This window comes from Stenella coeruleoalba (genome assembly GCF_951394435.1).
Source record: "Stenella coeruleoalba genome assembly, chromosome: 3".
Classification (NCBI taxonomy): domain Eukaryota; kingdom Metazoa; phylum Chordata; class Mammalia; order Artiodactyla; family Delphinidae; genus Stenella; species Stenella coeruleoalba.
The window spans coordinates 154,117,142-154,142,063 of NC_137148.1; the positions used below are offsets into that span (position 1 = coordinate 154,117,142).

General features: G+C 39.7%; 1 protein-coding gene across 1 annotated transcript in view; it reads right to left on the reverse strand.

The window, feature by feature from the left end:
* Positions 1-24,922, reverse strand: part of UIMC1 (ubiquitin interaction motif containing 1) — a 187,494-nt gene that overhangs the window by 61,215 nt on the left and 101,357 nt on the right. Inside the window, 3 exon segments of the mRNA XM_079917168.1 lie at positions 5,692-6,515; positions 6,518-6,836; positions 7,571-7,695. Of these exon segments, the coding sequence (XP_079773294.1) occupies positions 5,692-6,515; positions 6,518-6,836; positions 7,571-7,695 (1,268 nt within the window).

The following is a 24,922-nucleotide window of genomic DNA, read 5'->3' on the forward strand; positions in this document are numbered from 1 at the left end:
AAAGCTGTACAATGATTGGGAATGTAGTCATTATGACAAATGAGGGCTGAACAAAACTGTCAAAAGGACTAAAATACAACAGAAATAAATACTTCACCTGACTGTGTGAACTCAGTGGTGACAAAACAGTTTTATTTCTATCTCAAAAAAAAAAAAAAAAAGGTAAATACTGACACCTGGTGTCCGTTTAACAGAATTTTACCTTGTTAGAATGACTAGCCAACTAAGCCTTTGGCTTCAGAAGCAAACAAGGTACTGATTAATAAGTTATGAGATACCTCCACCTCTACCTCAGGCTAAACATATCTCTTCCTTTTTCCCAGTGTAATTTTTTAAAAAAATTATTGTACACCTATTATGTGCCAGGCCTATGCTAATCCCTTTACATGTATTATCTCCTTTAACCTTCACAAGAACCTTCTGAGGTAGAAGCTATTAATTTATTTTAGAAATGAGGCAAGTGAAACTTTGACAGGTTAAATAATCTTCCCAAAATCACAGAGCTGTTCAAAGTGGAGCCTGGACCTTTCTGACTCCAAAATCCATGCTCTAACCACTACAGCTATGTTGTTTAGTCAAATAATTTTCTTCCTAACCATTTCCACATAGAATCCCAAGACTGTCTTCATTTCAATAAACCATTTTTAATTCCTAAACTTATACCTCAATGGCAGTAATCTAAACACGGGTAAAGTGAGGTTCTTCCAGAATATGAAAATAACAGAGCAAAACAAGCAGACAAAATTTGATTAGAATATCCAAGTCTAATCAAGGTGAACAGAGAAGCATGACAGGAATGTAACTTTCACTAAGGAAGCTGTGGCCTAATCAAGACATTGCACTCTGCCTGAACAAATAATATGTTAATGGAAAGGGATAGTTAGCAACAAATCTAAAAGGGAAAAATCCAAAGACACAGAATCAAGCAGTGTCTTCAACACCATGGTCTGGAAGTGAAAGTTAACAGACACATCATCTGATCACCACAGAAATGTCCTCTGCTGCAGGCACTAGTAGCTTTCCAAAGACTAGTTGAATCACCCCTTAAAACTTCCATTTTCTGATTATTATTTCAGCCTTCCAGATTCCTTCATCCTAGAAAAAGGTATGATGGTGGGCTTGAGTATTCTGGTTAATGAAAATGTCTCTCTTCCATAATAAATTAATAAACTGACATTTGGTACACATACCAGCTTGAAATTTGGTTAATCAAAGTCAGTTCTCACATTCCCACAGAATCTGGTCATTTCTAAGAAAGAAATCCCAGTACCTGGACTGAAAAATTAAGGATCAGACCCTAAAAAGTAGGGACCACATCAATATACTAACCCTCCTCTCCCTGCTGTACAGCCATCAAGATGACCTCTCCATCTTCATTAACAACTTCCCTATAATTGCAGTGATGCCAGAAACCAGTTATCATCTGATCCAAACTGTTCAGTCTATGTCAAGTTTTTATAACCTAAGCAATTTGCCCCAGGGTGAATGTTTCTCTGAGTCCGTATTTCTGGGACTCTCTTGCTATCTCTATCAACCAAGGTGTCTCAAATGTGGGCAGTTCCAGCAAAGCCATAATCAATACAAAATGTTTAACAAACACAAACTCTTTCTACCCACAGTTCCTGAAAGCAAAAGACCAAGATAAGACAAGAAATTACAATTGCAAGACTTTCATTATTTGCCTATAAAATTAGTTAAGTTGATTTCTCTTTGTTTTGTTTTTTTAAAAACGCTATTCTACATCAGCAAGGCTGCAGTGAACTAGGCATTCTCATACATTGCTGGAAGGAAAGAGTGTAAAAATTTGAACAATCTTTCTTAAAAGCAATTTAGCAGTAAATAGCAGGTCTTTTTTTTTTATGTTCCTAACTCTTTAACCTAGCATTTTTCTGGCTCCCTATCTCTAAAGACACTAATCTTAAATAAATAAAAGCTTTACTTAGAAAGATGTTAATCACAAAACTGAAATAACCAGCAATAGGAAAATGATTTAAATATTACCATAAACTTATAAGCCAAAATATTATAGTAATTAAAAATGAGATCTATAAATAATTTTAACATCACAAGAAAGTTTACATAATGTTAACTTAAAAATATAAAAATACAGTAATATGATATAAACCATACAAAAAAATAGGCATAGAAAAAAAGATGAAGGAATACATCACTGGATGGTAGGACTGTGGCTACTTTCAACTTTGTCCTTTACACTTTTTTGCATTTTTCAATAGTTCTAAGTGATTTCTAAAAATAATGTTAATGACTAAACTGAATATTTACTAGGTTGTCTACCTGGTCTCCTTTTACTGAGGACTGTTCCTCACCCCTCGCACTGCAGGATAGCAGTGGGCTCACAGCCATTTGTACATGGAACATACCCGCTCTGGGCCACAGACAACTGGGCTGGGGATGGCTACTAACTCTAAATGGGCCATAAGTCATTTCCTAGAAGTTTGAAGTTGGAACTGGGAAAGAATAAATCTCCTGTAACCTGTATTTAACCTTTGGGAACTGTAGGATCAGTATCTTCCACCTACCACGTGAAACAGAGAAGCAAAGGAAGCCAGTTTGCAGGGAGGAAAATGAAGCAGACACAATATAACTACGAGATACAGACGAATTTTCCAGACCTAGTGCCTTATCCAGGCTTGGTTTACCATTCTGTTTTAGAATTTATGAGGTACCCTATTTCCTTATGATGAAGTCCTCTTTTTAATTAAGCTAGCTTGATTTAGTTTGTTATAGCCAAACAGTACCAATTAATAATACCATGTGTAGTATTTGGTGGCCTGTTCATGAAGTTAGAGAACTTCAACCTAATAAGGCCAGCCACTAGGTTGTAACCACTTCCAGCCTATTCTAAAGGCACTGCTTTCAAACCTCAGAACCTGACACAAGTCTGCTCTAGAACTCTGGCCCCTGGGATCTTTCAAGCTAATGACTTGAATTACAGTAAATCATTAAGTGTTCCCTCTGTGGAGTTACTTTATTCTTTTAAAAGGAAGTATTGGGCTTCCCTGGTGGCGCAGTGGCTGAGAGTCCGCCTACCGATGCAGGGGACACGGGTTCGTGCCCCGGTCTGGGAAGATCCCACATGCCGCGGAGCGGCTAGGCCCGTGAGCCATGGTCGCTGAGCCTGCGCGTCCAGAGCCTGTACTCCGCAACAGGAGAGGCCACAACAGTGAGAGGCCCGCATACCGCAAAGAAAAAAAAAAAAGAGGAAGTATCTCTGAATCACAATGAATAAATAAAATGTTATAAGCATAACCTAACTTTCCTTTGGAAAAGAGGCAAGTCACTAGAAGAACTGTTAAGAAAAATGTTTTCTCCTCCCACATAGCTATGTTTCTAGAATGTGAATGAAAAAGGTTGTTAGGGAAGAATAATTCCCATACATATTCTCAATGAATAAACTTCTGGTCCCTTAGAGAAAACTACCATTTACTGAGTGGCTATAATCTCCTAAGCATTATACTAGACATTTACATAATTCACTTTAATCATTAAAACTACTGAAAGATATGAATTACTACTCCCATTTTACAGATGTTTACAGATGTTTTTAAACTGAGATTCAGAGGCTAAATGGCTTTCTCAAAGGCAGAGTCACTAAAACACTAAAGTCAAAATTCAAACGCCAAATCCATGCTCTCTACACAATGCCATGAAATTTCTCATAGCTACCATATCTTGAACCCTTATCATAAAAGAGACAGAACAGGATATTAGCAAAACAAAACCAAAAACTCAAGAGTCCAATAACAGAAACAGTGACAAAAAATAGTAAAGTAATAAAACAGAATATTCTTGAAAATTAGTTTATAAAGAATTCGTAATTATGATTGTTTTTTATAATACTTAGAGAAAAAATAGAAAAGATGGAATATAAGCTTACTCTATTACACATACAACCTATATATCTATATAATATTATCTAGATATCTCAGAAAAAGACTTAAAAGGCAACCTAAATGTCCCCAAACAGGGAATTGTTTTCAGTAAATTACTGAAAATCACCACAAGCAAAATCAGAAATACGCCATTATGTGAGGGAAAAAATAAACTGGAAAACTATCTGCACGTCCTATCACAAAGGACCACTTCCCCTAATACATAAAGGGTGCCTACAAACCACTAAGAAAAAGACTATGGTAGAAGAAAAATGCCCATAAGATCTAAACAGACAGAAAAGGAAATACAAATGGGTCTCAACTACACAGGAGAAAAGTGCAAATTAAGACTGCATTGTGGGACTTCCCTGATGGAGCAGTGGTTAAGAATCCGCCTGCCAATGCAGGGGACATGGGTTTGATCCCTCTGGGAAGATCCCACATGCCACGGAGCAACTAAGCCCAGGCACCGCAACTACTGAGCCTGCACTCTAGAGCCCACGAGCCACAACTACTGAGCCCTCACGCCACAACTACTGAAGCCCGCATGCTCTAGGGCCCACGTGCCGCAACTACTGAGCCCATGTGCCTAGAGCCTGTGCTCCGCAACAATAGAAGCCACAGCAGTGAGAAGCCCACGCACCACAACAAAGAGTAGCCCCCACTCGCTACAACTAGAGAAAGCCCGTGCGCAGCAATGAAGACCCAACACAGCCAAAAAAAAAAAAGACTGCGATACTATGTTTCATCTCTCAGACTGGCAGTACAGTCCTGATAATACTGTACTGGTATGGGTATGGGGAAGCTGGTACTCATACAACCTCTACAGAGGGCAATTTAGGAACAGCTAGCAAAGTATATATATACACTTTGATCCACCAATTATATCAACAAGAAGTTATCCTACAAAATCTCCCATGTAGATGAAACATCTTATGCACAAGAGTAATAATCCTCTTCCAATTAAAAAAAAAAAAAAGAGTGATAATCGCTGCAGTAGTGTTTGTAACTATTATTTTGGAAACGACCTAAATGTCCACCAATAGGGGCACTAGATAAACTCATCCATACATGACATATTACACAGTCCCCTCACCCCCGCCCAAAAAGAAGAAAATTTTTAGGTACTATTATAGAATGATCTCACAGAGATAGTAAATGAAAAAAGTAATGTGCAGAATAATGTGGAATATGCTATCAGCTGTGTAAAAAATGAGGAAAAGAATATGTATACACATTTGCTTGTACTACATGAAATATCTTGGAAGGATACACTAGAAACTAGTAATAAATGTTGACTCCAGGGAGGGGAACTGGTTGGCTGGGGATGGGGATAGGAGACAAACTTTTTATTTATATCTTTTTGAATTTTGAGCCAGTTGAACATTATTACCTATTCAAAAACTTAACTTTTTAGAAATACATATTTTAAAACAAAAAATAAATTTATGATATATCCACCTGATAGAATAATGTTTTCAAGTATACATAATAGGAAAAGATCAAAGATAAGCTATTAAATAGGGGAAAGGAACAAAGTTTACACAGAAGAGTCTTCATTTTGTTGAAAAATTAAAAAGAAAAAAGTATTTTTATATGCACAGAAATAATAATGATTGCCTCTTAGTGCTGGGATTATGGGCAATTTTTTCTTCTTTACACTCTTCTGTACTTCCCTAATTTTCCACAGTGAGCATATGCTACTTTAAAAATCAGGGGGGCAAAAACACAAAAAGAACAGATAGCTAAAATAATCCTTTCTTTAATCATCCTTAATTACAGCATCACTGACCCTTACCTGACCATGACTGGTTGTTGGTTCTTCCTCCAACAAAAGTTTCTCTTTCAAGCTTTTAATTGGGCTTTCTTGGAAATCCTTGGTTTTTGAGTGCCAGACAGATGCCCTAGACTCCTGCCTCTCCTCTTTGTCTTCATCTCCCATATCTTCTGAGATGCGTTCATTTTTTTCACTAGCCTGATCTCCTCGGCCACATTCATTCTGGATCAGAGAAGGAGGTCTAGGTAACACTGGTTCCCCAAACCCCTTTTTTTTTAAGAGCTGCCTCTGAGCCATTTTCAGGCTCTTTTGATAAACCTCCAACTGGCAGAGAATGACCTTGGTATATTGGTTAGGGTCTACTCCAGCAGGGCAGAATGGAATACCCCAGAAGTAGTGCACAGTGCCCCCAATGTCCTGGAGACCTTTGGCATCTGCTGGGGTAGGCAAACAGTGCCTAGATGTGTCCCCCCTACCCTGGGCAGCTTTGTGAAAAGCACAACCCTTCCCAGTACTTTCCTGTGGCTTCCCACACTGTGTGCGCTCAGCCAAGTGGCCAGTACATCTGTCAAAACATTTAACGTTCTCATTCTCAAACACTGGCTGGCTTGACTGGTCCCAGCTTCCTGAGCTGCCAGAGACCGGCTCCTCTTCAGTGTTTTCAGTGCGGTCCCAAGGCTCCTCTCTTTCCTCAGACTCGTTTCCCTGACTGATATGTGAGCCTTTAAACAGTGATGGAGGTACCAGCTGCCATATGCCTGTAGGTATTTGAGAAAAAGTAGGGCTAAGGACAAACCATTTTTTATTAAGAGGGCTTGGTAAGTTATCAAGAATTACATAAAGTGGGTAAAAAAAGGCTCTTCTTTGGGTTTAACCAAAAGTTGGCTTTTCCTTGGAGATAAAAGTATGCTGGATATTAGTGAGATCTCAACTACTTTCTGATTTAACCTCTTTAATACCACCAAAGGGATTCTGGACATTTCTGTATATCTACTCTCAGCATGATATCCCTGTGATATGGTTATACTTGATGAGAAGGAGCCAGAACAGGGAGACATGCCTTCAGAGGTCCCAGAGTCTGTGGTTTTCTCTTGGTGGGACTGTGAAGATGGTCCAGCGGCCAGAGGTCGAGATCTGGTAACAGAAGCATCAGAAGGCCGGCAACTCTGAAACAAGTGATCCCACACCAGACCAGGTTTATTATTAAGATAGCTATACAGGAAGGGTCACAGGAAAGGACAAGAAGGGGAGTCCACCGTCCCTAAGAGATTCTCCTCTCCAAAACGTAGATGCTCAATTCAAATGAATTCCACAACATGTACTGCATGCCTACTATGTGCAAAGTGCTATACTAGAACACTATACTAAACCCTTTTCTAATATAGAGAGGTGAATGGCATAAAGGATGGCTCACGACCTGCCACTGGCAAATACCTTTCACATTTAAAATAATTTCAATTACACATATTCAAATCACAATTAAAAATTATTTGAAAAATTTTAAGACTGCTCATTTTTTCTCTCCATAACCCACCTCTGGTTCTCATTCCCTTTGCTCTCCCCACAAAACAGGGTAGTTTTATCTTATCTTGCTTATCTTGCTCCCTTTTGGTTTCTTGACACTCAATAACTCTTTTCAGAAGCTGCCAACTACTACGGTTCTCTTAAGCTATGGACTGAAAATCTGTGAGGTGGAAAACTTTCATACAGAATTAACAAAACACTTCAAATTGAGTTCATCAACAATTCAACACAGACTTAAAAATTATTATGGGAAATATCTGTTACTTGAAAACCGTATGAACTACTATAACTAGTTCCTAATGCAGCCATAACACTGCAGAAATAAAAAACTATTGCTGATGAATCCTCACAAACTTTTTCCACATAGCATATTTACATTCAGGCTTTCAGCAATGGCTTTCCTCAAGAGCTCCTCTTCTTCCTCCTCCTGGCTGTTCACCTCCCTAGCTTCCTGTTCACTCATTTTGACAGCCAGAGCAAACTGTTCTTCTTCTGTCATTTCTGTAAGAAGATCGGGAAAAGAGAGAGAGGGACACCACAAACATTGAATCAGCACGTAGACAAGAAACAAAATTATTAAACTTTTCAAGCAGAGACACTACAGACCATTTAGTACAATTTTATAATTTTACAAATGAGGAAAGCCCCAAAAGGTAAGGTGCTGGCAGCAGTTACAAGAATCCTGGGTTAACTAGACTGTGAACTCCTATGAAGGCAGAGTTTCTGCCTATTTTTGTTCACTGTTGTATCTCCAGCACAAGAAAAGAGTACCTGGCACCTGGTAGATATTCAATAAATATTTGGTGAATGAATAAATAAGAGGAACTAACTCCCACTCTAGGGCTTTTTGCTACATATCACTTTATACATATTTGCTTCAAGCTCAACATTTAACTAGAATAATTTTACTCTTCAGAATCCTCTGATTTACCCAGTAGAAAAGAACATTTCTAACGACCAGAATTTCATCTCCAAACACCATTTCCCATTAAAAGCAACTGGGTTACCTCGGAGAGAAATAGTTGATTCCAAGTCTGCAGCATGAAATGTAGAAGATGAACTAGAATATCTATCATATCTGTGAGCAATGAACCTATCCGATATAACTAGGGTCATATCAAAAGAACTCATGAGCCAACTTAAAAAGGTTCTCACTGGCTAAAAATGGGACCACTGGAACATCAATAAGGATAATGAATGCAATGAATTAAAACACACTAAATATGTCTAAATCTATGAGTTCATAATAGTACTTAAAAAAAAACAACTAACCGGTCACTGTTGAAGAATATTAGTGAATCAACTATTCTGAAAACTGTTAAATAAAAGGATAGAGAATAAAGCTTTTGTTCTACTCTTCCAACACAAGCTATACTACTGGGTAACCAACCAGATGAAGAGAAGTTTCTCTTTAAAGAATTATTCCAGCTAATAAATAGAAATGACAGAATTAGAATATTGCCATTTTAGAGTCTGTCATACAGAGTGAGGTAAGCCAGAAAGAGAAAAACATATATCGTATATTAACACATATATGTGCAATCTAGAAAAACAGTACAGATAAACTTATTTGCAGGGCAGGAACAGAGATGTAGATGTAGAGAACGGACATGTGGACACGGGGGGTAGGAGACAGTGGGATGAATTGAGAGATTAGGTTTGACATAAATACACTACCATGTGTAAAATACATAGCTAGTGGGAACCTGCTGTATAGCACAGGGAGCTCAGCTCGGTGCTCTGTGACAACCTAGATGAGGGGGGTGGGGTGGGGAGGGAGGTCCAAGGGGGAGGGGATATACATATACATATAGCTGATTCACTTCATTGTACAGCAGAGACTAACACAACATTATAAAGCAATTTTACTCCAATATAAAAAAAATAAGAATATTGCCATTTTGTATATTCCCTATGGAGAGGATTTTGGCAATGTCTAATAAACTACATATATGAAACAGCAATCCCAATTCTAGCAATTTACTCTAATGATATATTTCCAATTTTTAAAAAAGTAAATATGCACTATATTTTTCACTGCAACACTGTTTGAATTTGCAAAGCACCAGAGTCCACATAATGACTATAATAGGACATTGCTTGAATAAACTCTGGTATACATACATAAAACTGTAAAGAAGAATAAGGAAGGTATCTATGGTCTGAGAACAGAATGATTTCAAAGATACGGTATTAAGTTAAAAAAAAACACAAAAGAGTATACAGTATGCTACTTTTTGCAAAGACTGACACAGGAAGGAAAAATTAGAAACTAATGCACGTGGTTATATATAGGTAGTTGGGCAAAAAGTGGAAGGGGTAGGGAGGGAGTGACATTTCTTTGCATATACCTTTTTGTATATCCTTGACTTAACCAGGTAAAGGTTAAACCTATTTTTAAAAAGTAAAATAAAATCAATAAGGATGAGGGATCCCTAAAATTGAATCTCAACATAAAAAATTCACCCAAATGAATCTGAAGTGACCTTAATGAGAATGAAAGCATAACATATCAAAATTTGTGGAAGGTACCTAACACAATGTTTACAGGGAAATGTATAGCTATACATGATCATATTAGAAAAGAAGAAAAGTTTAAAATCAGAGATCCAAGCTTTCCTCTTTAAAAAACCAAAAAATGAAGAGTGAAATTCACCCAGAGTAAGAAGAAAGAAAGAAATATAAAGAGCAGAAATCAATGAAATAGAAGATGGCATACAATAAAGAAAAAAAGGGACTTCCCTGGTGGCACAGTGATTAAGAATCCGCCTGCCAATGCAGGGGACACCAGTACAATCCCTGGGCCAGGAAGATCCCACATGCCATGGAGCAACTAAGCCCATGCACCACAACCACTGAGACTGCGCTCTAGAGCCCACGAGCTGCAACTACTGAGCCCGCACGCCACAACTACTGAGCCCCCACGCTGCAATTACTGAAGCCCATGCACCTAGAGCCCGTGCTCCGCAACAAGAGAAGCCACCACAATGAGTAGCCCATGCACCGCAACGAAGAGTAGCCCCTGCTCACCACAACTAGAGAAAGCCCGCGCGCAGCAAGGAAGACCCAATGCAGCCAAAAATAAATTTAAAAAAAGAAAAAAAAATTTAGGGATTTCCCTGGCGGTGCAGTGGTTAAGATTCCACCTGCCAATGCAGAGGACACGGGTTCAACCCTGCTCTGGGAAGATCCCACATGCCGCGGAGCACTGAAACCTGTGCACCACAGCTACTAAGCCTGTGCTCTAGAGCACACGAGCCACAACTACTGAACCCGCTCACCACAACTACTGAACCCACTCACCACAACTACTGAAGCCCACATGCCTAGAGCCCATGCTCTGCAACGAGAAGCCACCGCGATGAGATGCCCACACACCACAGCGAAGAGTAGCCCCTGCTCACCACAACTAGACAAAGCCCGCGCACAAAAAAGGAGACCCAATGCAGCCAAAATTAAGTAAATAAATAAATAATTTTTTTTTTAAAAAAAAGCTTCAGGATAAAAAAAAAATTAATACCAAAAGTTGATTCCATTAAAAGGTCAATAAAATTTATAAAACTCTAATTAAACTGATGAAGGAGAAAAAGAAAACATGTAAGTTAACAACACAACAATAAAAGAGGGGATGTAATACTACAGATTCTACACTCATGAAAAGAATAATAAGGGAATATTGTGGACAATTTTATGCCAATAAATTTGACAAACTGGATCATTCATTCTCAATAGGCATGATATCATCCCCAAGTGGACAAAAACTGGTCCTTGGAAGTCCAAAAAAATCTTACTCTCTTTACATATAAAAAATGGATATATAAGTCAGTACATAAACAGGATATACAGCATTATCTGTGGTATTAAAATTTCATGGGGGGGCTTCCCTGGTGGCGCAGATGGTTGAGAGTCCGCCTGCCGATGCAGGGGACACGGGTTCGTGCCCCGGTCTGGGAAGATCCCACATGCCGCAGAGTGGCTGGGCCTGTGAGCCATGGCCGCTGAGCCTGCGCGTCCAGAGCCTGTGCTCCGCAACGGGAGAGGCCACAACAGTGAGAGGCCCGCGTACCGCAAAAAAAAAAAAAAAAAAATTTCATGGGGACAGTGGTGGCTAGGAAAACAAAGTCTTTAAAAAGGATCCTTCAGGGAACAGTAATGAAAAAAGGACTGAGAAACACTGACTTAACTGAAACAAACAAAAAAAATCACTGAAAAACATAAATCATGAAAACTGACACAAGAAGAAACAGAAAATCTGAATAGCCTTACATCTATTAAACAATTTGAATTTCTAATTAAAAACCCCTCCATAAAGAAAACCCAAGGCCATCTGACATTAATCACTGGTGAATTCTAACTAAGAATAAAGAAAAAAATAATAGCAACCTAATTCAGAAAGTAAGATATCAAGTCTCCCCAACTTGATTTATAGATTCAAGACAATCCCAATAAAAATCCCAACAAGCTCATTTAATGGAACATAATAGAAAATTCAGAAATAGATCCACAAATCAATTTTTCAATTGATTTTCATCAACAGTCCTTTTCAGCAAATGGTACTAGAACTGGTAATCCATACTATACACAAAAAATTAACTCAAAATGGAATATATATCTAAATGTAAAAGCTAAAACTATAAAAGTCCTAGAAGAAAACATAGGTGAAAAATCTTTGTAATTGTGGAGTAGTCAACTATTTCTTAGACAAGACCCAGAGAGAAAAAAAAAATTTTTTTTAAAAGCACCTGGGACTTCCCTGGTGGTGCAGTGGTAAGAATCTGCCTGCCGATGCAGGTGACACGAGTTCGAGCCCTGGTCCAAGAAGATCCCACATGCCACAGAGCAACTAAGCCTGTGTGCCACAACTACTGAGCCTGTGCTCTAGAGCCTGTGACCCACAACTACTGAAACCTGTGCACCTAGAGCCCGTGCTCCGCAACAAGAGAAGCCACCACGATGAGAAGCCTGCACACCACAAAAAAGAGTAGCCCCCACTTGCCACAACCAGAGAAAAGCCCGTGCAGCAATGAAGACCCAACACAGCCAAAAATAAATAAATAAATAAATAAATAAATAAATAAAATTTATTTTTTAAAAAAAGGACACTCATTCACTAGTTACTGTCTCTTATTTTTTATATAACCATGATCTGAGAATAAAGTCCGACAAACATCACTGCTGACTAGGACACATTTTACCTGACCTCTCTACTGTAATAAGAACCCAACCATTAGAAGAAAGAGAGAAACAAACTGGAATACCACCCAGGAGGCATGCTCCTTAAAGGAATATGTCAGCAAGTGTCAACCTTAGACTCTCTAACTGAATTGGCTTGATTCAGCTTATCAAATGATTCTGCTGATTCTAAACACAAAGTACTACACAATTTGTGTGAAGCTGATTATGCTGGTCATAATTTGTGATGATTAACATCTCCCAACATTTAGGTTAGCCTCCCACTGAGATGTGCAAACAGGCTGTTAACAATCCAAACAATCCAGAACACAAAACTAGACAGAGAGAACCTGAATAATTTGCGGTTGTTCAAAATGGCTGAAAGAGAACATTCCATATAACAACAACAACAAAAGATAAATTATTTTCCTGCCCTAATCTTTTCCTAAGAACTTCCTTTTCCAAAACAGATACAGCTCTGCAACTTTGGTAAAGCTGATATATCTATACATGGCCAGTTACAATGTAAATTTATAAAACACTTTTGAAATAATCAAGGCACTGTGTCATAACCCGTACAGATGTGCTTTCTCAAAGAAAGTGATACCACTTCTGGGAATTTATCCTGAACAATCACTGAAAAGAAGAAAAGTGTTACACAAAAATATGTTCATTACCCTATAACCTATAAGGTGACTTAACTTACTTAGATACGTAAAGACAAGGCCATGGTTAAGTACATTATAGCATGTTAACTCAAGAAACTCAGATGTTGTTATCAAAATACTAATCATGAAGACATATAAAAATGATAAAGTCTGGTGGGGCGGAGTCAAGACAGTGTACTAGGAGGCAGCATAATTCGCATCTCCTCACAACTACGGCAACCTACCTGGCACCCCTGGGGGACCACAGACAACTAAGGGGACAGGAGGAAACCCCAGTGATCGGGTAGGACGTGAGGCTTGGGGGAGTGAAGGGGGAGGAGAAGTGGAGGCCAGACGGGAATGGTGCCCCTGAGGGGCAGCTGGGGGAGGGGAAGGGATAAATTGGGGAACCACTGGGAGGGCAGAGGATCAAAAAGGAGTGTGGCCAGGTTTCCCCTGCGCACTTGGACCCTCCAGGAATCTGTTGAGATCCCGGGCCTGATCCTCTGCCCACCTAGGCCCCCTCCAGCTGGGTGGGTCCTGAGGGAGTGGGAAGGAGGTAAGGGGGAGCAAACGTAAAGGCCGGACCTCTGGGACAGCACCCCAAGGGGTGGCTGGGGGAGGGAAGGAGTTCCTACACCCAGCAGGATCCACCCACAGTTAGGAGTTGAGGGGCAACAGGGGAGACCCTGGGGGAGACAGTGGGGGAGGGGCACAAAGGAACGGAAGGGAACCAGGCCAGTGCTTTCCCTGTCCACTTAGGCACCAGGAAGCCTGTTGGTCTCCCAGGCCTAATCCTCTGGCCTCAGAGCCTCCCTTCTGCTGCGCAGAGCCCAAACCCCACCCTTACACCCCCACCCAGGGCCCTACCTCTACACTCAGAGACTCCCTCCAAAGGAGGTGGGCCTAAACCCCACTCACACACCCTCACTCAGGGCCCTACCTCCAAACTCCGGAACCCCACACTCCAGAGGCCCTCCTCTCAAGGTGTTGCCTCTCCTCTTCTGTGCAGGTCCTAAGCAGAGGCCCCGCCCCACGCTTAAATGTAGCCCTATCTAGGCCCCGCCCCATGCTCAAACATCACCCCCCACCCGCTTAGGACCCACCCCATCCTAAACCCTGCCCCCACCTAAGTTCCACCCCCTACCTAAACTCCGCCCCCATACCCTAGGCCTTTTTTTTTTCTTTTCTTTATCCCTCTTTTACATTGAGGTTCTGTTTTACCTTGCTGATTCACTGTTGATTCTTTTATATTTCTATTTTTCCGAATAAATCTTTTATTTTTCTAACTTTTATTCTTTATACTTCGCTAGTGATCTCTCCTTTTGGCTCGCTGCCCCACCCCCCCTTTCTCTTTTCTTGTTTTTGCTGTGGTTTTATTTCACCTTGTTGCAGTTGTTTCAATTATAGTTTTATTTTTTCTAATATATTTTTTATCTTTCTGATTTCATTTTGTTTTTTATTCTTTGACATTGTACTGCTCGTTTTTTTTCTTTCTTTCTTCCCTTTTTTTTTTTTTATTGTACCACGAAGCTTGCAGTTTCTTGGTTCCCAGGCCGGAGGTCAGACACAAGCTCCTGTGGTGTGAGCTCCGAATGCAAACTGCTGGACTAACAGAGAACCTCAGAGCCCAAGGAATATCAATCCGAGCGAGGCCTACCAGAGTTCCTCATATCAGCACCAAGACCCAGCTCTGTCAAACTGTCTGCAAACCCCAGTGCTGGACGTCTCAGGCCAAATAACCAGTAAGACAGGAATACAGCACCACACATCAAAAAATAAATTTAAAAAAAAGACAAAAAATATATGTTACAGACGAAGGAGCAAGGTAAAAACCTACAAGACCAAATAAATGGAGATGAAATAGGCAACCTACCTGAAAAAGAATTTAGAGTAATGATAGTAAAGATGATCCAAAATCCCAGAACCAGAATGGAGAAAATACAAGAAACATTTAACAAGGCCCTAGAAGTACTAAAGAGCAAACGAACAGTGATGAACAACACAATTACTGAAATTAAAAATACTCTAGAAGGAATCAATAACAGAATAACTGACAGAAGAACGGATAAGTGACCTGGAATATAGAATGGTGGAAATAACTGCCAGGGAGCAGAATAAAGGAAAAAGAATGAAAAGAATTGAGCACAGTCTCAGAGACCTCTGGGACAACATTAAACACACCAACATTCGAATTATAGGGGTCCCAGAAGAAGAAGAGAAAAAAGAAAGGGTCTGAGAAAATGTTTGAAAAGATTATAGTCGAAAACTTCTCTAACATGGGAAAGGAAACAGTCAATCAAGTCCAGGAAGCACAGAGAGTACCATACAGGATAAATCCAAAGAGAAACACACTAAGACACATACTAATTAAACTATCAAAAATTAAATAAAAAGAAAAAATATTAAAAGCAGCAAAGGAAAAGCAACACATAACGTACAACTGAATCCCCATAAAGTTAACAACTGATTCTTCAGCAGAAACTCTGCAAGCCAGAAGGGAGTGGGAGGACATATTTAAAGTGATGAAAGGGAAAAACCTACAACCAAGATTACTCTACCCAGCAAGGATCTCATTCAGATTTGATGGAGAAATTAAAACCTTTACAGATAAGCAAAAGTTAAGAGAATTCAGCACCACCAAACCAGCTTTACAACAAATGCTAAAGGAACTTCTCTAGGCAGGTAATACAAGAGAAAGAAAAGACCTACAAAAACAAACCCAAAACAATTACAAAAACAGTAACAGGAACATGTATATTGATAATTACCTTAAATGTAAATGGCTAAAATGCTCCAAACAAAACAAATAGACTGGCTGAATGGATACAAAAACAAGACCAGTACATATGCTGTCTACAAGAGACCCAATTCAGACCCAGTTCACATACAGACTGCAAGTGAGGGGATGGAAAAAGATATTCCATGCAAATGGAAATCAAAAGAAAGCTGGAGGGGCTTCCCTGCTGGCGAAGTGGTTGACAGTCCACCTGCTGATGCAGGGGACACGGGTTCGTGCCCCGGTCCGGGAAGATCCCACATGCCGCGGAGCAGCTGGGCCCGTGAGCCATGGCTGCTGAGCCTGCGCGTCCGGAGCCTGTGCTCCGCACGGGAGAGGCCACAACAGTGAGAGGCCCATGTACCGCAAAAAAAAAAAAAAAAAAGAAAGCTGGAGTAGAAATTCTCATATCAGACAAAATAGACTTTAAAATAAAGATTATTAGATGAGACAAAGAAAGACACTACAAAATGATCAAAGGATCAATCCAAGAAGAAGATATAACAACTGTAAATATTTATGCACCCAACATATAAGCACCTCAATACATAAGGCAAATGCTAATAGCCATAAAAGAGGAAATCGACTAACACAATAATAGTAGGGGACTGTAACACCCCACTTTCACCAATGGACAGATCATCCAAAATGAAAATAAATAAGGAAACATAAGCTTTAAACGACACATTTAACAAGATGAACTAGGGCTTCCCTGGTGGTGCAGTGGTTAAGAATCTGCCTGCCAAGGCAGGGGACATGGGTTCAAGCCATGGTTTGGGAAGATCCCACATGCCGTGGAGCAACTAAGCCCGTGTGCCACAACTACTGAGCCTGCGCTCCAGAGCCCACGAGCCACAACTCCTGAAGCCCAGGCGTCTAGACCACGTGCTCTGCAACAACAGAAGCCACCACAATGAGAAGCCCACGCACTGCAATGAAGAGTAGCCCCCACTCACTGCAACTAGAGAAAGCCCATGCACAAAAACCGAACGCAGCCAAAAATAAAGAAATAAAATAGATAAATTAAAAAATACAAGGGCTTCCCTGGTGGCACAGTGGTTGAGAATCTGCCTGCCAATGCAGGGGACACGGGTTCAAACCCTGGTCTGGGAAGATCCCACATGCCGCGGAGCAACTGGGCCCGTGAACCACAACTACTGAGCCTGCGTGTCTGGAGCCTGTGCTCTGCAACAAGAGAGGCCGCGACAGTGAGAGGCCCGCGCACTACGATGAAGAGTGGCCCCCGCTCGCCGCAACTAGAGAAAGCCCTCGTACAGAAACCAAGACCCAACACAGCTAAAAATAAATAAATAAAAAATAAATAAAATTAAAACTGTATTACTAATATATATATATATATATATATATATACATAAAAACAAGATGAACTTAATTGATATTTATAGGACGTTCCATCCAAAAACAACAATACACCTTATTCTCAACTGTTTGTGGAACATTCTCTAGGATACATCATATCTTGGGTCACAAATCAAGCCTTGGTAAATTTAAGAAAATTGAAATCCTATGAAGTATCTTTTCCCACTACAACGCTATAAGACTAGATATCAATTATAGGAAAACATCTGTAAAAAATACAAACACACGGAGGCTGAACAATACGCTATTAGGTAACTAATAGATCACTGAGGAAATCAAAGAGGAAATCAAAAAATACCTAGAAACAAATGACAAGGAAAACACAACGACCCAAAACCTATGGGATGCAGCAAAAGCAGTTCTAAGAGGGAAGTTTATAGCATTACAATCCTACCTCAAGAAACAAGAAAAATCTCAAACAACCTAATCCTATACCTAAAGCAATTAGAGAAATAAGAACAAAAAAAAACCCCGGAGTTAGCAGAAGGAAAGAAATCATAAAGATCAGATCAGAAATAAATTAAAAAGAAATGAAGGAAACAATTGCAAAGATCAATAAAACTAAAAGCTGGTTCTTTGAGAAGATAAACAAAATTGATAAACCATTAGCCAGACTCACCAAGAAAAAAGGGAAAATACTCACATCAACAGAATTAGAAATGAAAAAGGAGAAGTAACAACTGACACGGCAGAAATACAAAGGATCATGAGAGATTTCTACAAGCAACTCTATGCCAATAACATGGACAACCTGGAAGACATGGACAAATTCTTAGAAAAGCACAACCTTCCGAGACTGAACCAAGAAGAAATAGAAAATGTAAACAGACCAATCACAAGCACTAAAATTAAAACTGTGATTAAAAATCTTGCAACTAACAAAAGCTCAGGACCAGATGGCTTCACAGGCCAATTCTACCAAATATTTAGAGAAGAGCTAACACCTATCCTTCTCAAACTCTTCCAAAATACAGCAGAGGGAGGAACACTCCCAAACTCATTCTATGAGGCCACCATCATCCTGATACCAAAACAAGACAACGATGTCACAAAAAAAGAAAACTACAGCCCAGTATCTCTGATGAACAAGATGCAAAACTCCTCAACAAAATACTAGCCAACAGAACCCAACAGCACATTAAAAGGATCATACACCATGATCAAGTGGGGTTTACCCCAGGGATGCAAGGATTCTTCAATACATGCAAATCAATCCATGTGATAAACCATGTTAACAAATTGAAGGAGAAAACCTATATGATCATCTCAAGAGATGCAGAAAAAGCTTTTGACAAAATTCAACACCCGTTTATGATAAAAACTATCCAGAAAGCAGGCATAGGGGAAACCTACCTCAACATAATGAAGGCCGTATATGACAAACCCACAGCAAACATCATTCTCAATGGTGAAAAACTGAAAGCATTTCCTCTAGGATCAGGAACAAAACAAGGTTGCCCACTCTCACCACTATTATTCAACATAGTTTTGGAAGTCCTAGCCATGGCAATCAGAGAAGAAAAAGAAATAAAAGGAATACAAATTGGAAAAGAAGAAGTAAAACTGTCACTGTTTCCAGATGACATGATACTATACATAGAGAATCCTGAAGATGCTACCAGAAAACTACTAGAGCTAATCAATGAATTTGGTAGAGTAGCAGGATACAAAATTAATGCACAGAAATCTCTGGCATTCCTATACACTAATGATGAAAAATCCGAAAGAGAAATTAAGGAAACAGTCCCATTTACCACTGCAACAAAAAGAATAAAATACCTAGGAATAAACCTACCTAAGGAGACAAAAGACCTGTATGAAGAAAACTATAAAACACTGATGAAACAAATTTAAAATGATATAAACAGATGGGAGAGATATACTATGTTCTTGGATTGGAAGAATCAACATTGTGAAAATGACTATACTACCCAAAGCAATCTACAGATTCAATGCAATCCCTACCAAATTATCAATGCCATTTTTCACAGAACTAGAACAAAAAATTGCACAATTTGTATGGAAACACAGAAGATCCCGAATAGCCAAAGCAGTCTTGAGAAAGAAAAACAGAGCTGGAAGAATCAGACTCCCTGACTTCAGACTATACTACAAAGCTACAGTAATCAAGACAGTATGGTACTGGCACAAAAACAGAAATATAGATCAACGGAACAAGATAGAAAGCCCAGAGATAAACCCACACACATATGGTCACCTTATCTTTAATAAAGGAGGCAAGAATAGACAATGGAGAAAAGACACCCTCTTCAATAAGTGGTGCTGGGAAAACTGCACAGCTACGTATAAATGAATGAAATTAGAACACTTGCTAACACCATACACAAAAATATACTCAAAATGGATTAAAGACTTAAATGTAAGGCCAGACAGTATAAAACTCTTAGAAGAAAACATAGGAGAAACACTCTTTGACATAAATGACAGCAAGATCCTTTTTGATCCACCTCCTAGAAAACTGGAAATAAAAACAAAAATAAACCAATGGGACCTAATGAAAATTAAAAGCTTTTGCACAGCAAAGGAAACCATAAACAAGACAAAAAGACAACCCTCAGAATGGGAGAAAATATTTGCAAACAAATCAACGGACAAAGGATTAATCTCCAAAATATAAAAGCAGCTCAATATTAAAAGAACTACTCAATCAAAAACTGGGCAGAAGACCTAAATAGACATTTCTCCAAAGAAGATATACAGATGGCCAAGAAGCATATGAAAAGCTGCTCAACACCACTCATTATTAGAGAAATGCAAATCAAACTACAATGAGGTATCACCTCACACCAGTTAGAATGGGCATCATCAGAAAATCTACAAACAACAAATGCTGGAGAAGGTGTGGAGAAAAGGGAACACTCTTGCACTGTTGGTGGGAATGTAAATTGATAGAGCCACTGTGGAGAACAGTATGGAGGTTCCTTAAAAAATTAAAAATAGAACTACCATATGACCCAGCAATCCCACTACTGGGCATATACCCTGAGAAAACCATAATTCAAAAGGAGTCATGTACCAAAATGTTCACAGCAGCTCTATTTACAACAGCCAGGACATGGAAGCAACCTAAGTGTCCATCAACAGATGAATGGATACAGAAGATGTGGTACATATATACAATGGAATATTACTCAGCCATAAAAAGGAACGAAATTGAGTTATTTGTAGAGACGTGGATGGATCTAAACTGTCATACAGAGTGAAGTAAGTCAGAAAGAGAGAAACAAATATCATACATTAACGCATATATGTGGAACCAGAAAAATGGTACAGATGAACCGGTTTGCAGGGCAGAAATAAAGACACAGATGTAGAGAACAAACGTATGGACACCAAGGGGGGAAAGTGGCAGGGGTGGTGGTGGTGGTGGGATGAATTGGGTGATTGGGATTGACATATATTCACTAATATGTATAAAATAGATAACTAATAAGAACCTGCTGTATAAAAACTAAAATAAAACTCAAAAATCACCCAAAAAGAACCTGAGCTTCATTAAGTCCTGAGACCCGGTGTGTGATCTCAGTTAGAAGACTGTTCAAATCCCAATATGGGTTTGGGCTGGGTTTGAGTCCCAGCCCATGGGTTCAAGTCCCAATCTGAGTTGCACAATTTCACCTTCATTAAAAAATGTTACTGAAAAAAATTACTTCATTGCTAAAAAGTGCTAACCAGCATCTGAGCCTTCAAAAAGTTTTAATCTTTTGATTGTGGAGGGGTTGAAATATTGCAAGAATTACCAAAATGTGACACAGAGACATGAAGTGAGCAAGTGCTGTTGGAAAAATGGCACCCAAGAGATTTGTTTAACACTGGGTTGCCATAAACTTTCAATTTGTGTTTAAAAAAAAAAAAATCTACATAGCTCAATAAAGTGAAGCAAAATTAAACAAGATATGCCTCTAATCACTTTGAATGTCAATGGATTAAATGTATCAATTAAAAGACAGAGACTGAAAAAAAAAAGACAGAGATTGGATCAAAAAATAAGACTCAACTATATGTTGTCTACAAGAAACCCACTTTAAGGACTTCCCTGGCAGTCCAGTGGTTAAGACTCTGTGCTCCCAATGCAGGGGGCACAGGTTCGATCCCTGGTTGGGGAACTAAGATCCTACATGCCACATGGAGCGGCCAAAAAAAAATTGAGAAAACTGATAAAGACAAATGTTGATTCTTTGGAAAAATTAATAAAGCTAATATGCTAAAAAAAAGAAAAGAAAGAAGGAAAGAAAGAAACATACTTTATTTATTTATTTTTTATTTATTTGGCTGCCTCAGGTCTTTAGTTGTGGCACACAGGATCCTCATTGTGGAACATGGGATCTTTCACTGTGGTGCTTAGGCTCCTCGTTGCAGTGCACAGGCTTCTCTCTGGTTGTGGCACGCAGACTCCAGAACATGTGGGCTTAGTTGCCCCACGGCATGTGGGATCTTAGCTCCCCAACCAGGGCTCGAACCCGTGTCCCCTGCATTGGAAGATGGATTCTTAATCACACCAGGGAAGTCCCAGAAACCCACTTTAAATACAAAGAGAAATATAGATTAAAAGTAAATGGATGGGGCTTCCTTGGTGGCTCAATGGTTAAGAATCCGCCTGCCAATGCAGGGTACATGGGTTCAAGCCCTGGTCCGGGAAGATCCCACATGCCGCGGAGCAACTAAGCCCGTGCACCACAACTACTGAACCTGCCCTCTAGAGCCCACGAGCCACAATTACTGAGCCAGTGTGTCACAACTACTGAAGTCCACATGCCTGGAGCCCGTGCTCTGCAACCAGAGAAGCCACCACAATGAAAAGACTGCACACTGCAATGAAAAGCCTGTGCACTGCAACAAAGCGTAGTCCCTGCTCGCCACAACTAGAGAAAGCCTGTGCAAAGCAACGAAGACCCAACACAACCAAAAAAAAAAAAAAAAGGAAATGGATGCGGATTTCCCTGGTGGTCCAGTGGCTAAGACTCCATGTTCCCAATGCAGGGGGCAAGGGTTTGATCCCTGGTCAGGGAACTAGATCCCACATGCCTCAACTAAAGATTCCACATGCCGCAACTAAAAGATCCCATGTGCCGCAACTAAGACCTGACACGCCCAAACAAATAAATAAATATTTTTTAAAAGTAACTGGATGGAAAAATGTACCATGCTAACACTAATCAAAAGAAAGCAAGAGTAACTCTATTAATTTCAGACACAGCAGACTTCTAAGCAAGAAAAGTTATCAGGAATAAAGAAAGGCATTACATAAGGATTAAGTCTCCTAGAAGACATAACAATCCTTAATGTGTATGTGCCTAACAAAAGAGTGTCATTGGTGAGGCAAAAAATGCTAGAACTGCAAGGAGAAATAGATGACCCACTATCACAGTTGGAAATACCAACCCCCTTCTATCACATATGGACAGATCCAGCAGGCAGAAAATCAGTAAGGATATAGTTTAACTCAACAACATCATCAATCAATTGAATACAATAGACATCTACAGACTACTCCAACTAGTAACAACAGAACACACATTCTTCTCAAGCTCACACAGAACATTCACCAAGACAAACCACATTCTGGGCCATAAAACACACCTTAAATTTAAAACAAGAGAAATCATGCAATGTCTATACTCAGACCACAATGGAATTAAACTAAAAATCAATAACAGAAAGAAAACAGGAACATCCCAAAATACATGAAGATTAAACAACATACTTCTAAATAACTCATGGGTCAAAGAAGAAATCTCAAGAGCAATATAAAAATACTTTGAATCAAATGAAAATGAAAAATGCATCTTATCAAAATTTGCAGGCTGCAGCAAAAGCAGTGCCTAGAGGAGAGTTACAGCATTAAATGCATACACTGGAAAGAAGATCTAAAATCAATCATCTACGTCTATACCTTAGGGCAGGGGTCCCCAAACCCTGGGCCGCGGACCAGTCCATGGCCTGTTAGGAACCGGGCCACACAGCAGGAGGTAAGCGGCAGGCAAGTGAGTGAAGCTTCATCTGCCACTCACCATCACTTGCATTACTGCCTGAACCATACCTCCCTGAACCCCAGTCCGCGTAAAAACTGTCTTCCAGGAAACTGGTCCCTGGTGCTAACAAGATTAGGGACTGCTGCCTTAGGGAACCAGGAAAAAAAAAAAAAAGTAAATTAAGTACAAAGTAAGCAGAGGGCTTCCCTGGTGGCGCAGTGGTTGAGAGTCCGCCTGCCAATGCAGGGTACGCGGATTCGTGCCCCGGTCCGGGATGACCCCACATGCCGCAGAGCGGCTGGGCCCGTGAGCCACGGCCACTGAGCCTGCGCGTCCAGAGCCTGTGCTCCACAACGGGAGAGGCCACAGCAGTGAGAGGCCCACGTACCGCAAAAAAAAAAAAGTAAGCAGGAAAAAAACAAAGAATTACAGCAGAAATCAATGAAATTGACATCAAGAAATAAGTAGAGAAAATGAACCAAACCAAAAGCTGGTTCTTTAATAAAAAGAAAAAACATCAATAAAATTGATAAATCACTAGCTAGGCTGACTAAAAAAAGAGAGGGCACAAATTACTAGTACCAGAAATGAAAAAGAGGACATCACTACAGATCTCATGGGCATTAAGAAAATAATAAAGAAGGGCTTCCCTGGTGGCGCAGTGGTTGAGAGTCCGCCTGCTGATGCAGGGGACACAGGTTCGTGCCCCAGTCTGGGAAGATCCCACATGCCGCGGAGCGGCTAGGCCCGTGAGCCATGGCCACTGAGCCTGCACGTCCGGAGCCTGTGCTCCACAACGGGAGAGGCTACAACAGTGAGAGGCCCGCGTACTGCAAAAAAATAAAAATAATAAAAATAAATAAAGGAATACTATGAACAACTCTATGCCCGCAAATCTGATAACCTAGATGCAACAGACCAATTCCCTTTGAAAGACACAATCTGCCAACACTCACATGAGAAGAAATAGGCAGTCTGAATACACCTATATCTATTAAAGAAACAGAATCCATAATTAGCCTTCCACAACTAAAAGCAACAGGCCCAGATGGAGTCACTAATGAATTCTACCAAACATTTAAGGAAGAAATTATACAAATTCTATACAATCTCTTTCAGAGGACAGAAGCAGAGGGAATACTTCCTAAGTCATTCTACATGATCACCATTAAACCTAACACTAAAACTAGGCAAAAACATTACAAGAAAACTACAGACCAGTATCTTGCATGAACATGAACACAGATACAAAAATCCTCAACAAATAGTAGCAAATTAAATCTAACAATGTACAAAAAGAATTATACACCATGACCAAGTGGGGTTTATCCCAGATGTGCATGTTAGTTCAACACTGAAAAATTAATTAATGTAGTGCAACACATAAACCGAACAAAAAAGAAAAATCACATGATCATATTCAACAGATTCAGAAAAAGCACTGGACAAAATCAAACACTAATTCATGATAAAACTTCTCCATAAACTAAGAATATAGAACATTCTCAACTTGATAGAGAATATCTATAAAAACGCTATAGCCAACATCATACTAAATGGTGAAAACTCAAAGCTTTCCCACTAAGAACAGGAAAAAGGCTAGGATGTCCCCTCTTATCACTCCTTTTCAACACTACTAGACATATCAGCTAATGCAATAAGACAAGAAAAGGAAATAAACAATACACAGACTAAGAAAGAGAAAAATAAAACTGTCTTTGTTCACAAATGACACTATCATCTAAGTAGAAAATCCA